At 31.0% G+C, this 18,803-nt stretch overlaps 1 protein-coding gene across 2 annotated transcripts in view; it reads right to left on the reverse strand.

Moving 5' to 3' along the window:
• Positions 1 to 18,803, reverse strand: part of LOC140443677 (carboxylic ester hydrolase-like) — a 73,088-nt gene continuing 54,285 nt past the window's right edge. For both annotated transcript variants that reach the window (XM_072535051.1, XM_072535050.1), the window contains 3 exons: positions 18,459 to 18,600; positions 10,481 to 10,607; positions 1 to 220 (listed from right to left, as the gene is read on the reverse strand). In XM_072535051.1, coding sequence (XP_072391152.1) covers positions 37 to 220; positions 10,481 to 10,607; positions 18,459 to 18,600 — 453 coding nt within the window. In that variant the 3' untranslated portion in view covers positions 1 to 36. The remainder of the gene's footprint in view (positions 221 to 10,480; positions 10,608 to 18,458; positions 18,601 to 18,803) is intronic.

The raw sequence follows: 18,803 nt of genomic DNA on the forward strand, positions 1-18,803 counted from the left end.
ATTGCATTGATAATTTAATATAAACAATAATTACATTTAACGCAGTTCAGGATATAATTTCTCATTTTCTTTTATAGGTAAGCTATTCCAAAATTCCATAGATCCAATATGCTCCATTTTTGTCATGAATACTTTATCTGGAGATTCAATTTCCAACACATTTATTTCTTTACTATCGGGATCCACCGGTAACCATTCAACGTTATTAATAGAAGGTTTGCTAAAATCAGAACAATTAATAAATTACAAAACTCATAAAGGATGACTGATGATCAGTGTAATGTGAAGTTTTCTACTGTGAAACATTAAATTCCAGGTTTTTTATTCATATTTCAAATGCCTCATATTTGTTGCCACAACTCAAAATTGAAATTTGATGTCATAGGTTTTAATGATTTATCTTTAAAAATGGAAATTTTGCTACGGTCCATGAAAGTGATCAATTTTATTGATCTCACGAGAATCGTAAAAAATAGCAAAATCGCGCTACGTTTATTTATTTAACACCTTTATAGAAACTGAATTTATTCGCGGCAAAATACAACATCTTACATGCTTGATAGATGTAACAAAGGCAGCAATTTCCTCAGAATGACAACTAAAACGTGGTGGGGTTGCGATGTAGAAACATCCTTGTTGTTTTATCGCGCATATATACGATCTATTCTAGATTACGGTGCTACTCTTTATGGTTCCGCCTCTAAGAACCTTTTAAGAAAAATCGACACGTTTCAAAATTCTATTATGAGGATATGTTTGGGTGCTATGAGATCAACCCCTATACAACCCTTATATGTTGAAGCCGCTGAGCTACCCCTGGAAAATAGAAGAAATTTTTTAAGTGAAAAAAGCCTTCTTAAAATTCTATTAACTAACTCCCAGTTATTTTCAAGCGTTCGTCAACTTAACGAGTCAGATCTTACAAACAAATATTGGGAGAAAAAACCTTCCCCACCTTTATGCATGGCATTACAGAATAATCCTATTTTTTTCAAGAAATTGGACACAGTTGACAGAAGCTTAGACTACTATTCTTTATTCCACAGAACTCAGGTTATAATACCCACTTATAGTGAGAACACCATTATGAGTAGCAATCTTCTAATATCTCTATTGCAGGATTATAGGGAAGCCACAGTAATATACACGGACGCATCAAAAACAACAGAAGGGACGGGATGCGCATACTTTTTACCCGCTACAAACGTAGATTTCAAGTATAAACTACCATATGAATTTTCAATCTTTTCAGCGGAATCAATAGCTATACTTGAAGCTCTAAAATATGTTAAAAACACCTGTAATAGACATATCTTAATTCTGTCAGATTGCCTTTCAGTTTTGCAGAGCATAAAAAACATTGAATTACCCTCAACATTTAGCAACCCCTACATATTTGAAATAAAAGACCGATTGTATCATTTATCATCGACTGGAGTCAACATAAAATTTATTTGGGTCAAAGCACATATTGGTCTCAAACACAATGAATATGTAGATCACTTGGCTAAAATGAGTGTAACAACTGGCTCTACGTTGAAATATATGCTTAACACATCAGATGTTACTACGATTTTCAAAAAAAATCAGCAACTTAGATGGAAAGAGCAATGGAAACATTACTGTTCTACAAACTCTAAAAGGTATACCTCTTTACAACCAACTCTACCTCAAACAACCTGGTTTCAGAATTTCAAAGCTCCTCGTAAATATATTACTACTATAAATCGAATACGCTTTGGACATGCATGCTACCCATGCCATTTATTTAAAATTAAAGTCATCGATGATGATAGTTGCAAACATTGCGGCAAGCTAGGTGACCTCGATCACATCTTCTTTGAATGTCCTAAATTTATACAGCATTCAAACTCCCTGTATACAAAATTAACTAAATGCAATACATACGCTCCATATAATATACAGTCTTTGTTAGCCATAGGTTCTGTAACAATATATAATTTAATTATAGAATTTTTGTCAGACACATGCATAGCTTTATAAATCTGGTACTCGTTCATGAAAATTTTCATGAGCGTGTATAGGATTAGACTTGTACCCTTTGTTTATCCTATATGTAACAATACCTTATCCGTGGTCCAGTATTGTTTGTCTGTTAAAATAAATGTCTTGACGGACCCCTAGACGAGAAGCGAGTGTCCTTGTATTTTCCTTCGACGTGTTCTTCTATTAATTATTCGTCTATTTCGTTTTAGGGATATCGCTGTGCATTTGTCTGAGAGAAATAATCTGTACTTATCTGTCTATACTTTTTTAAGGAATATATTATAACCTTTCGAGACTGGCTGAATGACGAAAGTCAATGCCACAAAAAAAAAAAAAAAAAAAAAAATACAACATCTGCATACGAAAGCTGCACTCTTTACCTTAACACTCTCGCCGCCAATTATATTTTAAATTTTTTCGTCGTGCGCCAAAACTATATTATTTTGTTAACGTGAAACGCTGTAAGTGTACATTAATGTTACACGTTTGTCAATACAGAGTGCACATTAATGTTACACTTGGCGGTGAGAGTGTTAAACAGCATTTTCAATTTTGTCGATAGAACACTTGGATCAGAAGATATCGAATTTTTACCGTCAAGCTTACACAAATTTTATTGAATATTGATTTCGTGCGCGTAACTGACATTCAAAATCGAAGGTCGCTTCAAGAGTTGTTTCTAAGAAAACGGTTCATTCGGTAACGATACGATCGTTAATAATCTAACATTTCGAAAGTTAGCAAAATCAAAGTCCAATAATGAAATCGAATTCCTACAATAGCTACTAATTTGCCGCCGTAAAGTAGGCCACCCACAATACTATCCAATATTTCGATATTTATGAATATCTAATATCGATATGTAGGACATAATAGAATTGATTTTCTTGTCATTAGAGAGAAAAAGAATGCTGGCCATTTTGGAACAGAACTTCCAGAAGACGAGTTGTTAAGTTTTATTACGGCAGGCAGAATCTGAGGGAAAGAAGGAAATTTAAGTTATTTTTATTATTTTTTTTTTGGGAACGTAAGGAGTTTTTTTAAGTTTCAAGAAATTATTTAGTTTATGTGAAGTTTTTAAGAAATTATGTTGTTTTATGGAAAAGTCCCTTCAATAGATTCTGCCTGCCGACTCCAAACTTAAGAATTGGACTTTGTTTTGATTTGGAGAAGAATACTTTTAATTTGGAATTACTTTAAATTGGGAAGAATTGTAACTTTCATTTTTGGGAAAGAAGAGATTTTAATTTGGAATTTTCTGGTTGGTCTGCCAGTTCTTGCAGGCTATTACAACTGGTCAACATGGGCTGAGTTCAAGAGTTCATTTTATTTACATTAAGTAGATGTATATAAACGTAAATCTTTTAAATAATTTATTACATGGTCAGTGTTTATGGTTAAAGTGATTTTGATGTCATCTGAGATTCCATATTTTCTTCTTGTTTCTTCGTGGTACTGGCAGTTAATCAGAATATGCTTCACCATCAATGGGAGAGAACAGTTTCTGCATGTTGGAGAAGATTCTTTGTTGATTAAGAATTTATGGGTCAGTGCAGTATGTCCATTCTTAGTCGGTTAGTTATTACTTGGTCCCTTCTATTGGATGGATTATTCAAGATGTTCTTCACAAGGGGATAAATCTTATACAGTTTGGTTCCTGAATCTTTCCAATAGTCTTGCCATATGTTTATACAGTGGTCTTTAATTAGGTTTTTGAGATCGAAGTATGGGTAATTTCTTGATTTTGTTGTGTATTGTGAGTTTATTCGACTTGTGTTTGCTAGGTTGTCCACTTTCTCATTTCCAGCTATTACTACATGCGACGGTACCGAGATAAATGCTACTTATTTTCGAGTTGATTGAATTATATTTATCTCATTTTTATAGCCCGAAATATTGGATTTGTAGGGTATATTTGTTTTACACCTAATAGAGCATTTAGTGAGTCAGTGATGATGACACATTTATTCTCACTACGCGTTTTGAAGAAAATTAAGGCTTCCAAAATGGCTGTGGTTTTGCCTGTGAGGATGTAGCAGTTTGTAGATATGGATATAGTGTGAGTAGTGTATTTACAGTAGTATGCAGCAGCGTGTCCGTCATGAGCTTTAGAGGCATCATTGAAAATTTGGAGAAAATTAGGATAATGAGATATCACTTCGGAGTACCAGTGTTTAATGAAAATCGCAATTGTAGTTGATTTGGGGTATTTTGTGAGGGTTAAGTCAATGGTAAGTGGTTGGATTGTCCATGGAAAAAATGAAGACAAAGAATTAAATGGGAAAGCTCGCCGATTAGTAGTTTTAACTGTTCATAATGGGTATAAAACCCATTTATGTTCCATTGCACTATAAATGAATTAGTCATCCCTTGCTTATTCTTCAACTAGTGATGATTCGTCAGTTTCGTCAGCTGAAGAAGGGTTAGGGTTTATTTTTTTCTTTAGTCGGGTGATATTATTTCTTAACCTAGAATTTTGTGTGTAACAATAAACAAAATTAAGGATCTGTATTAGTTCCTCTGGTTTATTGGAGTAATCTTTAGAAGTTAATTCAGGGTTATGAGAGTTAACATTTTTCATAAAATCACATATTTCATTGAAATTTAGTATAAATGGAGGTGATCTATTTTCGATTTTGTCTTTGATGGATTCTAGGGAGTGAATGACATCTTTGCGGGGGGTTTTGGAAGAGGTTTTGAGTTTCTTTTTTGGTTTATATTGTTTAGGGGTATTAAAAACGGATGAATCGGTTTTTGGGTTGTCTTCGTTAATTTCAGAAGATAATATGTTATGTCTTTTTAGCTGTTTAGAATTGACTGCATTATTTATGATTATTGGTGTTTCTGGTGTCGTAGTATTTTCAGTGTTATTTACAGCTAGTGCTGTTGTTTTGGAAGAAGAAGACGAAGTGGTTGGATTATCTTTAGACATGTTTTGGACGAAGTCGGTTTCCGTAGATTGATATATTTTATCATTAGGTTCATTAGGTTTAGATAATGACGATGTGGTTTGATTTGAATCTGAGAGGGGAGTTGAAGGGATATCATTAGGTTCATGAGGTTTAGATAATGATGATGTGGTTTGGGTTGAATCTAAGAGGGTAGTTGAATTAGTTTGGTTTGAAATGTCAGCGCATTCTGATTCTTGATGACCAATGGTTTTACATTTGGAGCAACTAAATCCGTCTATGAAGATAAATACCCGGTAGGAAGTATTATAATGAGTTATGGTAAAAGAGTCAGGAATAGACATATTTTCCAGGGGTGTAATGAATGATTGCCTTCTAAAGCTCAGAACATGACTGTACTCACTTTCAGACATACCTATTCGAAGAAAAGTCATTTTGGATACAGTGTGAATACCAAGTTTTTGTAATTCTTGTTCAATTATTTCGTTCGGAATTGTAGGACATGCATTAGATATTAGAAGTCTCTGGGCTGGAGAAATTAATCTTCTTACTTCGACTTGACATCCACTTATTTCGATATATTTATAAGAATGAAGAAGAGCATCAACAGTGTTTTTTGAAAAAAGGTATATGCATATTCTATTGTTAGCAATTCTGGAGGCAAAATGTACATTAATTGGACCCACTAGTGATCCAACAGCTACGACGTAATCATGGATTTTTGTACCTTCAATGCTGGAAATGACTATTGCTTGTTGTTTTGTTGGATGTTTAAAATAATTTACGACATCTGAGTAACTGTGTTTAGTGGAGTTGTGTGTAGTATTATTGTTGTATGCAGTAATTTTATTAATTTTCTTGATCAGAAGTTGAGCCGGCCCTGTGGCCGGTATAAAAAACTGGTCAAGACCCAACTGGAACTTTTGTTATCTTTTTACGTAGGTATTATTTAAAGGTTATTTTGTTATTGTTACAAAAATAATACAAAAAGATGTGCTACTCACTTGAGATGATATTGTCAGCACTAACTAATGCACTTAAATTTGTAGTAGAGGCTATTTAAACAATGGTAGAGGTATAAAATATTAAATTATGATTTGGTTTTACTATTTAAAATGACTATACTTCGGGACAGCTGATAACGTGGTAGATTTTATCGCTATCAGGGCCGAATTCCGTCTTCAAAATTAATAATAATTTAAATTTCATTTTTATAATATATATATATATATATATATATATATATATATATATATATATATATATATATATATAGGTATATATCGTTGGATACTTAGACCATCAGCCTAAGTGAGTTACGAAACAGGTTTGTGCACAATCCCCGGGTAGTACCCTCACCTTTCTGAATGCTTTCAATTGCCTTAACCATAACATTTCATATTTACCTTCAACTTATTTATTTATTAATATTCTAACATTTATAATAAGTTGTCAGGATACCTTATCCAATTTTATGGTCACTAGTGTACGTACCTTCACCTTGTCAAATTAATAGAATGTACTGTTCCAATTGCTTAACTGACTATTGTCATACTTTCAAACTGCCTCTTTATTAACTTGAACAATTATTTAACTTTATATATATATATATATATTGTTATGATGTGTTGTTTGTTTGAATGATGAGCAATGAGTATTTTTAATAATATAATATATAGGGTTTTTATCGCGGTTCTCAAAGAATTAGCTTGTAAGTACTTTTTTAAATTATCTTTATTATAACTATTATGAAACACACATATATATCTAACCTAGCCAATGTAAATTTAAAATAAACTATCTTTAAATTGATGTTCTTATAAAACTAATTAAATTCTATAGACAATCTAAAATTTAAACAAAACTATCTTCAAAATTGAAATTGTTATGACACTAACTAAATTATATTAACAAAATTTTGTACCTTTCTTTCACTGAATGCCTAAATGAACTGTTTTCTACTATATAGATTCTAATCACCACAGAATGTCTTCGTACTTCAGTTATCCTTGTTTTTTGTGAAATTACTTTTTCCAATTATCAGCTTCTACCAATTTAAGATATAGTTTTCTTCACCAGCATTTATACACCACCAACCAAACCAGCAAACAGCATTTATATTTATTCTTCTTTTCAATATACCAATATCCAATTATTATAAGTTGATTTATATTAATCTCCAATCATAATATAATTTTAATTCCTTCCAATGTCCATCCAATATTCTTCTAATATACTTTTATAATCTTCAATAATTATTTGTGTATAATTATAAATGTGCATTAAATATATGCATAATTTTTAATCTTCATTTAACTCACTATATTAAACAATTGGACTATCTCCAACTAACTTTCATATTTCTTATTAAACTGCTTGACTGACTTACTAAAACTGTGAACAATTGACTTCACTAACTAATCTACTAACTTTCATAATAAACTGCTTGACTTCTGACTAAAAACTTCCTGACTGCTTGACTTCAGACTAAAAACTGCTCAAAACTCAAAAACTGCCATCTTGAATCCAAATCACGGGTATTTATATCCTTTTTGATATTCCAGAACCATCTGGTAAGAGATCATGTTCCATTCGTTCTATTAACTTCTATATAGATGTTCTCGAAAAAATATCTGTTCGATCCACCGCCATAATCATTATTCCAGAATGTTCCAACATAAACACAGGTCAAATTCTGCACTCTGGAGAGTTCCATTGATAATTTTGTTGACATTTAGGCTTTTCAGATCAGAATAAACATTCAAATTAGTAACTAACACTCTAATTTAATAAAATACACATTTCAAACAATATAACCCCACTTATATTCGTAAAATTCTTAAAATGACACTTAGGAATGGAGGGTATAGTGTGTTGCCTAGTCACATGGCTCACTTAAAAATATCTACAAAATCATAACTACTAAAATAGAACTTTTTACAATTATTATATGCTAATTTCTTAAAATGCCCTCACATAAATATATTTTTATAAAATTCTCTAGTATATAACTTATTTAAAATAATCAAATACTTTTTATATCTAATATTATGTAGTATATAACATAAATTATTTTCTATAAACCCCAATCGTCACAATATATATATATATATATATATATATATATATATATATATATATATATATATATATCGAAAAAAGGAGTACGACCGTCAATCCAATATAAATTAAGGATCACTCAGAAGAGTGGTGGGTTTTTTCGGTCAAAAGGTGGAGAAAAAAGACAAAGTTGATGGCTACTTCATCTATTTATTGAAGACGTTTCGCTTTCTTCATCAGAAAGCATCATCAGTTCATCTTAAAAAGATATGTAGCAGTTAGTGATAACAAAGTTGTAAAGACACTTAAGTAAATGGACATTATACGATTATGATGTATAAACAATAAATTGAACTAGATAAGTTAATAATTTGTTCAAACTAAGCACAGCAAAAGAACATGTGGTTTTTGTTTTTTTTTTATATATAAATGTATAAGTTAAAAAAAACATTAAAAAAGAGAATGAAGAACTAAGAAAATCAAAGAAGCACTTTGCGCACTATATTGTGGGAAGTGCTTCTTTGATTTTCTTAGTTCTTCATTCTCTTTTTTAATGTTTTTTTTTAACTTATACATTTATATATAAAAAAAAACAAAAACCACATGTTCTTTTTGCTGTGCTTAGTTTGAACAAATTGTTAACTTATCTAGTTCAATTTATTGTTTATACATCATAATCGTATAATGTCCATTTACTTAAGTGTCTTTACAACTTTGTTATCACTGACTGCTACATATCTTTTTAAGATGAACTGATGATGCTTTCTGATTAAGAAAGCGAAACGTCTTCAATAAATAGATGAAGTAGCCATCAACTTTGTCTTTTTTCTCCACCTTTTGACCGAAAAAACCCACCACTCTTCTGAGTGATCCTTAATTATATATATATATATATATATATATATATATATATATATATATATATATATATATATATATATATATATATGTATATAACGAGTTTATTACAGCTGCTGCCGTTTCTCGCAACCTAGCTTCCAATGCTTGCGATCGTTCCAGTCATCTACTTGTAGACCCCTATCTTCCATTGCACCTTTTACTTCTTGTCTCCACGATCTTCTTGGTCTTCCCTTTTTCCTGCGGTTGGTGGGGATCCACTGTAATATTCTCTTTGGCCATCGTTGATCATTCATCCTTTCTACATGGCCATACCATTTCAGCATTTTGCATTCTATAGTTTCCAGGACGTCAATGTCTATGCCCATACGCTCTCTGATTTCAGTATTCCTTACTCTATCTCTTCTAGTGAGTTGGCAACATCTTCTCCAATAATTCATTTCCATTGCTTTTATTTTGGATGCGTCATTTTTATTTATTACCCAAAGCTCTGAACCATATGTAGCAATGCTTTCTATGATACTTTTGTATATCCTAATTTTTGTGTTTCGTATGATGTGGTTATTCCAAAGTATACTATTCGGTTGACGTATTGCTGAATTTCCTTGACCAATTCTAGTAGCTATTTCTTTTGTATTCCGACCATTGTATGTAATATTTACACCGAGATATTTATAGCTATCAGTATTTTGAATTTGTTTGCTTCCTAGTTCTAAGTGCTTTCCTTCACCTCCCACTACTACCTACTCTGTTTTTGATGGATTAATTGATAAGCCCCACTTAGTCTATTCTTCATCTATTTTTCGTAACATGTAGTGGATATCATCTTGATCTTCTGGAAGTATTACTTGGTTATCAGCAAAATGCAAGCTGTACAGTGTATGGTCTCCAATTTTAACACCCATATTTAACTTTTTATATGATATTTAATTACTGTTTACTCCACTTCATCTCCATTAATTATAATTGACCATTTAAAAGGTTACATTTGGCTTGCTTCACCCAATTGTTACCATTATTTACTAGCTATTACTGTTAGGCATTTTTGAACGTAACACTTGGCCTTTTTTTTATTATGTTTTTATTATGTAATTAACAATTTTACATAAAAAGTGGTAATAAACAATTTTGTTTAAAATTATCACAGCTATATTTTTTAATTGAAACATTTTTTTACGGCGTACAGATTCTTAGTAAATCGATATTTTTTGTGTTTTTATCACCCTACGAGGCGGGTTTTAGAGGGAAGCCCGGGGGTAAAAGTGGTAAACTTTTTTACATCTTTTACGGGGTCCCAAATTTAATATTTTCGACAAAATTCCGCTTGTTTGTATGATTTTTAGGGGTCAATTCTCTGACAACTGGACAAAAAGCTTTGAAAAATATTTATATCTATTGCTATATTTTTATAGTTTATTTGACAAAATGTCGGCGCTACTTAAATATAGATTTTAAAGAAAATTGGTGATATCGAACAACTCAGGAAACTGGGAAAAACATCTCCGATTTTAGTTCCTATTATAGCTGCTATTCTTTGTAATTTAATCCGATATAAAAACACAAAAATATACATAGAGTATTTTTGTTGTTAGCAACTATTTTAAAAATATTTTTAATGACAAAAAATTTATTTATCCATACTTTACCCAGTTTTAGCATAATCCGCTACAAATTTTGTTAAATGCTTCATGAGTTTTTCATCTTGTGGGTCTAAAACTGCTCCGACGGTTATAACTTTAAATATTAAACCTCCATCGTCACCATGGGCAACGCCTAAAACACATAATTGTTATATGTATTATACATTATTTAATTATTATTATTTTAATAAGAAATAGCCGTAATACCACAGCGATGTATGTAGTAGATAGATGATTGAGAGGTGAATCTGTCAGGTTTGATTATGGTATCAGATAGCAGCATCAGTAACTAACACTGTTTCTATGAAATACTATATTTGATACGAATAAACAACAATTTTAAATAAAAATATAATTACGACAGTTACGTGAGGTTATAAAAGTCCTTTGACGAAGAAGAAGAAGTATGTATTACAAAAAGAACAGAATGTTTGAGATATGATAGATGATATGACAGAAAAATAATTAAATGTTTGGTAATGTCTGCAACAACGTCAGAAAATATCTGGAACATTAGGGGTATAAACACAGGCAGTTGACAGTTTAATAACAGTAGTATTTAAGTTTTTGAAGTTAATAATTATCATTGAGTTGTATTAGATATTGTAATAGTGTTTATGCTGAATATAGTTTTTTTATTAAGAAGAGTAACATTGGTGACAACGGTGGTATTAAAGAGATATTAAACAATTGTGAATGGCTAATACGAAATCTACTGAATTTAATAAAGAAATGGACATGTTCAGACTTCCCGCGTAGTTTTTAAAAATGAATGAAGATGAAGAGAAAGGTGGGGAAGAAGAGAAAGAGGAAAACAAAAAGCGTAACGACCTCCCTACGGCCTTGGAAAAGCGTAGAGAACAAGAAGAAAAGCTGAAGGAGAAACGTAGACAAAAAGAGGAAGAACAGAAGGAGAAGCGTAGACAAGAAGAGGAGAGCTGAAGCAGAAGCGCAAACAAGAAGAGGAAGAATAGAACGAGAGGCGTTGAAAAGTGGAGGTAGAAATCAGTTTATCCCAAATTCATAAAAATTTTAAGTTAGAAGTAATTTCAATGATATAAAAAGGAAATGATAATAAAATGATATAAAAAAAAGACGTGGCACTTGGAGAGTGCCGACAGAAGTGACTACTTATAGCGTGTTATTACTATATGTGGGTTAATGAAATTTTATGCCCACTTACTACTGAATTGTTAATATTTTTTATAATAAAAATTTGCATTATTATCTTGTATTTATGCTTAATTATTTCATAAATAAAAATAGTAATTGCATTAAGTTGCTACAAGAAAATAGCTTTAGAACAACTTAAATTATTTTATTTTGATTATCATTATATTCTAAAAATACTCATGAATAATGGGAGAGTATATTAATTAGTTTTCACTGAAACCTTTCTATTTGTAAATACTTATTTATAAACGACTATAAAATTTCTAAAATAAACTTAATGTTTATTTTAATCAATTTTATTTGATTTTATTAACTTTTACTTAATTTTATCTAATTTCATTTAATTTGATTAAATTTTATTTAATTTTATTTAACTTTTGGTAATTTTTATATTTGATTTATTATCATTTTTCATAATTTCTTATAATTTTATAAAAATTTTTGTAACTTAATAAATTTTTTTGGGATTTCGGGTCCGTGCAAAACATCACACCGAGCGATAGGAAGTATTCACTTCAAAAACGATTTAAAAAATCAAAAAGTATATTACCAAATTTAAAAACCGATTTAGAAAAAAAAAACAATAGAATAATTTGAAATTTAAAAATTTACTCAACAAATAGTTGAGATAGAAAGGAAAATTAATACCCGAGCTTCTTAATCTAATATTGTTTCAGTAACTAAAGTCGAATCTAAACAAACAGCATCATCATCTTCCATGTGTGAAACAGGTACAATTAGAACTAGTAATATTTTAAAAACACCAACAATCGATGGATAAACAGCATGGAAAACTTGCAGCTAGAGCAAATGGCTGGACTGGGGAGAAATGGAAAATTCTTTGGTAATGCCACTTCGAGGACAAGCAGCATCCGTCTTGCAATTTCTTTCCCAGGATGCATTCACTTATACCCCTCTCGTTGAAGCTTTATAGACAGGATATGACCAGCAGCAGTAAAAATCAGCTGAAAGTTCGATATCGAAGACATAATAAAAACCTGCAAAAATTTGAAGCCGATATTGGAATATTATTCCATTTGGCGTAACCTCAGGCATCTAAAGATTTTCTGGAACAAATTGGTATACAAGCATTCATATATGGACTACAGATTGTCGCAATGCAACAAACTCTTCGATTACAATATCTCAAAACGTTAAATGGAGCACTTAGCAAAGTATTTCGCCTAAAATTAAAAGAAATAATATTTCGAGAAAATAAAGAATAACCAAGAACCTATTTTATCCCAAATTTAAACCATACTGCAAAATCTTCAGCAAAACACTTAAATGAAAACAGAAGATGTTTTAATTGCGGAAGGATGGGACATTTGTAAAGCAATTGTGGAATCTGATCCCAAGCAAATAAATAAAAACCAAAGAATGAGGTCAGAAGGTTGCCTAGATCGACATTCAGAAGCCCGTCACATAGTCCTATTAGAAATACTAGTACAGATAGGCTTCTAAGAATTTCCCATGACCGACCACGGAAAGAAAAAGAGACTCCGGAATCTGAAGTTGCTCATTTGAATTGGCAGCTAGCGATTAGTAAAAATGAAATAGGAAAGTTAAGTGAGCATGTGTCAATTTTGCAAGAGGAGTATAAGGACGTAAAGAAAAATAGAATGTAACCGACGAAGTAAGTCTCCAGATAACTACAGTTAAACAGGAAGAAGATAATAATCACACTTCCCTGGAAAAACTTTAAAGTGTCAACCGAAAAATAATGATTTAAAAGTCATATGAGAATGGCTTAAAAATGGAGTAAGACCTATTTGGTACGAAATAACTAAATACAGTAAAACTATAAAGGCGTACTGGACTCAATGGGAATCTCTGTATCTTTCCAATAGTCTATTATATCGTAAAATGAAAAGTTTCGATGAAGTCATCATCATCATCAACCTGTATGCGTCCACTGCTGGACATAGGTCCCCCTCAGCTCTTTCCATCTGTCTATGTCTTGTGCGGCTTGCATCCAGTTATTGCTAACACGCTTCAGGTCGTCAGTCATCTAGTTGGTGGGCGTCCACTGCTCGGTATTGCTTCTTGCCTTGGTCTCTACTCTAAAATACGTTGTGTCCCTTGGTTGTCTGATAATCTGGCAGCATGTCCTGCCCAATTCCATTATAACGACGCGATTTTTTCAATGGCATCCGTTGTTTTTGTTCTACAACGTATTTCTTCGTTTGGGATTCGGTCTCTCAGAGAGACACCCAACATTTGGCGCTCCGTAGCCATCTGAGTCACGCGAATCTTATTAACTACCTTTTTTGTGAGTGTCAATGTTTCTGCTCCATAAGTAAGTACAGGTAACACACATTGGTCAAAGTCCGATGAAGCACGTACACTTTTATAAGTGGTATATATAGAAATGTTTCTTCTACGTTAAGTTCCCAAAAAAAATTTTTATTTTGAAAATTAAAAGTTACAATTTTGAAAATACTACAAACTATACATTTAAAGATTTAAAATTGACTATTGGGTAATTCCAGCAATAATCGACACAAGTCGGTGGGGTCACCCTCTCCGATTTGGCTGAAATTTTACACACATGTTGTACTAGACAAAAAAACATGATTGTCAAATTTTCAGACCTTAATATTTAAAATGGCGGCCGTGGTGCACCATTGAAATTTCACGCTTTTTGTCAATTTTTTTTCGTGTTCCGCCGATTTTTTTAGTACAGCGAGCTAAATATACTTAAACAAATATCCACTATATGTTTTCCAATGTAAAATTTCCCGCTGAATACGATCCCGGTGTCAGAATTGCCATATGACGTCATGTAAAGCCACAAAAGGCGAAACAAAGAGCTTTTTTTGAAAAATTCACATCTCAAAAACACCCTCTTTAATTTTTTTCCCTTGTGTATATAGACGAACAAATATTATAATATGTAAAATAATAAATTCCTAGCGCAAAAAATGTATTGATTACAGCACGCAATTCTGCGTTTAATATTGTGTCGCCCCCTATAAAACGGTAAAATCGATGGTAAATAAATTCAAAATAGTCACATTTTGTGTAAAATTTTCCGTAGAATTCGAATTCGTTGTCAGAAAATCTCTGAAAGTTATTTGGAAGCTGAAAAACGAGGGAAAGCGCTAAAAAAGGCGGGAAAATCGCGTTTTTTGGACTTTTATAGGGCGCAGCGGCTTCAAACACATAAAAAGGATTTCTGTGACAACTTTTATTCGAAAGTACTTGTATTAAGGCGTCTTTTGTGAAAATTTGAAAAAAATTAAAGATGGTGTTTTTGAGATATGAATTTTTCAAAAAAAGCGCTTTGTTTTGCATTTTGTGGCTTTACATGACGCGATATGGCAATTCTTCCGGGATCTACCGGTATCGTGTTCAGCGGGAAATTTTACATTGGAAAACATATAGTGGATATTTGTTTAAGCATATTTAGCTCGCTGTACTAAAAAAATCGGAGAAAAAAAAATTGATAAAAAGCGTGAAACTTCAATAGCGCGCCACGGCCGCCATTTTGAATACTAAGGTCTGAAAATTTGACAATCATGTTTTTTTGTCTAGGACAACATGTGTGTAAAATTTCAGCCAAATCGGAGAGTGTGACCCCACTGACTTGTGTCGATTATTGCTGGAATTACCCTATTGCAACATTACAATAATACAATAATTAAAATAATAATAAAAATATTCATTTCTTCCTTTTTATAACTTCGGACATCGGAATCTGCTGAGTCTCAATATTAGGGTAGCTTACGGCTACATTTCTATATATATATATATATATATATATATATATATATATATATATATATATATATATATATATATATATATATATATAAATATATATATATATATATATATATATATATATATATATATATATATATATATATATATATATATAAACTAAGGAACACTCGAAGAGTGGTGGGTTTTTCGGTCAAAGTGGAGAAATAAAAGACAAAGAAGGTGGCTACTTCATCTATTTATTCAAGACGTTTCGCTTCTTAATCAAGAAGCATCATCAGTTCATCTAAAAAGAACAATATGAAAAACCAAACATCCATGGAAAAGTTATTAAAAGTGGGTTACCTTAAAAAGATATGTAGCAGTCAAAGATATAAAATGTGTAAAGAAGCTTATGATAATGGACATTAAATATTATATTGTATAGACAATTAATTAAACTGAATACAGTTTACAAATTAACTCAACTTAGCACAGCAAAAAACATGTGGTAATGGTACATGTATATAAAAAAATATGTGAAAAAACTTAAGTAAAAACATTAATTTATAGAGAACCAAAAAGATCATAAGATGCACTTCCAACAGTATATAATTATTTAAATTTGATTTTAACTTTAGGTAACATTATTAAAATTGAATTATAGATATTTAAAAAAAATATATAATGAAGTTACCACTCTTAAGCTTCTCAATCGCTGTCGGTGAAATGCGACAGGAATTTAGGTACCACGCCGAACGAGAAAAGACAGTAACCCTGAGGTCAAAAATTTGACAGAAAAGCAAGGCATTTTTTAAAAAGTTAATGTTGTGGCAGAATAGCCAGCAACAGGTAAAGATTGATTCAACCTCCATCAGTCCCGCCACCCGGGACCTCCATCAGAACCCGTCAATTTTTATTTTAATAGAGGTATTTTATAACATAAAAAAATTGTCGCCCCTTTTATCCCCTTCACTTGACAGCTACCCCCTCAGATTTTTAAATAGCAATGGGGGTCGTGCGATATTTCGTTGGAAAGGGTTTGAAAAGAAGAATTCAAAAATGTCTAAGTTTGAAATTTTGTATGGCATAATGGTTTTAATTAAAATAAAATAAACAAAAAATAATGTATTAAATTACATCTTTAAAATTAAAGGAATTGGCAAATTATCTTAGAAAACTTAAATTACTGCAGGCGATGCTCGAAATGTTCTCCATTTACTTACTAACCCTTTGTAGGGTCTGCACATCAATCCTATTACATTCTTCGATTATTCTTTGACGAAGTTCATCAAGTGTCGTCAACTGGCTCCCATCAATCACATCATTAATTGCAGGAATTATTTGTGTTTCCAATAGATTAAGATAGCTTTCCCCCGTTAAATTGCCTTCGATAAAAAAAGGGCCTATAATGTGATCCCCTAGTATACCTGCCCAAACATTTAATTTAGTGGGAAATTGAGTATCACACTCTCGAAACAATCGAGGGTTTTCGTCAGACCAATATCTTACGTTTTGTCGATGTACATGACCATTTAAATAGAATGTAGCTTCATCGGAAAAACAAATATGTCTTAAATAATTTGGATCTTGTGAAATATTATTATTATTATCCATAGTTTCACAATATTGCAGTCGTCGATCTGGATCATCCTTTGACAATTCGTGCACCATTTTCATCTTATAGGGATGAAATTTTTGCTTTTTTAAAATGTTTAAGACGGTGCTGTGACTTACTTCGCATGCGAGAGCAACATTTTTAGTTATATCTACTTGCTTTTCCTCAGAAGTCTTTTTTCTACCATCCCGTTTCTTGTTTTCGACAGAACCAGTTTCACAAAATTTGGTGACAAGTAGTCTATAGTAATGTCGATCAATTGGAAGATTCGGAAAACGTTTGTTAAATATTCTCACAGCTTCATGGTAGTTACGGCCTGCTTCACTAAATATTAAAATTGCTTCACATTTGTCTACTAATCTACGAGATGGTGCCATTTTGATTGTTTTGACTTTTGAATACTAAGAATTTACAGGTTACCACTAAAGCTCACCAAATCTCAAGTTCTTGTTAATATTCTTTACAATCAAGAGTGCTAATTGCTTGGTTTTTATGACAGTTGTCAAAAACTAGACACGCCAACTAGAATATTTAAAAAATTGTTCTAACCACGATATGTTTTAACGACACAAAAGTATTTATTCTGCAAAAAAATAATTCGGTATAAACGTTCAAGAGTGAAAATTAAATAAATTTTGTTATACCGAATGTCCCATATTAAAGCAAAACCAGTGTACCTACTTTTGTATTGTTGTATCGCAAAGTGTATCTCCAAACAATAAATCGTTATTAACAAAAAGATCCTTAAATTTAAAGTAAACTGTGATAGATTTTAGAATTCTTCTTTTCAAACCCTTTCCACCGAACTATCGCACGACCCCCATTGCTATTTAAAAAATCTGAGGGGGTAGCTGTCAAGTGAAGGGGATAAAAGGGGAGACAATTTTTTTATAGGTTATAAAATTTCTCTATTAAAATAAAAATTGGCGGGTCCGAGCGTTTTTCATCTTTGTCTTAAATAACGGAGTTCACTAGGGGGGAGGGGGATATATATCTATATATATATATATATATATATATATATATATATATATATATATATATATATATATATATATATATATATATAAATATATATATATATATATATAAATATATATATATATATATATAAATATATATATATATATATATATATATATATATATATATATATATATTTAAATATATATATATATATATATTTATATATATATATATATATATATTTATATATATATATATAAATATATATATATATATATATATAAATATATATATATATATATATATAAATATATATATATATATATATATATATATATATATATATATATATATAATATATATATATATATATATATATATATATTATTTTGGATTTATTATCAGCTTTTGATTATAAATAGTTATCTTTACATTTATAGTTCAATACTTGGGCAGCAACTCATAATTTTCATAGAATGCTTTTATGGAATTTTAAGTTCAACTATAATATTTTTAACTTACCACGTTTCATTCCAAAAATAGGTAGAAGCGGATCTGCCGGAATGTACGTGTCAAAGTAATAGTAGACAGGACTTTTTGAAGCTTTTGATTGCAGTCTAACCGATGTTTCAGCGCCATTGAAGAACATTCTGTCACTAAATAACTAAAGATAAAATTGTAGAAAGTCTGAATGTAGGTACTTTAAATAAGTCTACATGTATAATATGACTAAAAAGGTTATTATTTTAAATAGAAGCTACAGAAGCGTTGTAGTGTTTTAACCTCACCTACATATAACTAATGCTCCTAATATTGTTCTGAAGCTATTTTCTTGTGGCATTTTAAAGTAATCACTATTTAAATGGG

The sequence above is a fragment of the Diabrotica undecimpunctata genome, chromosome 6 (genome assembly GCF_040954645.1).
Source record: "Diabrotica undecimpunctata isolate CICGRU chromosome 6, icDiaUnde3, whole genome shotgun sequence".
Lineage (NCBI taxonomy): Eukaryota > Metazoa > Arthropoda > Insecta > Coleoptera > Chrysomelidae > Diabrotica > Diabrotica undecimpunctata.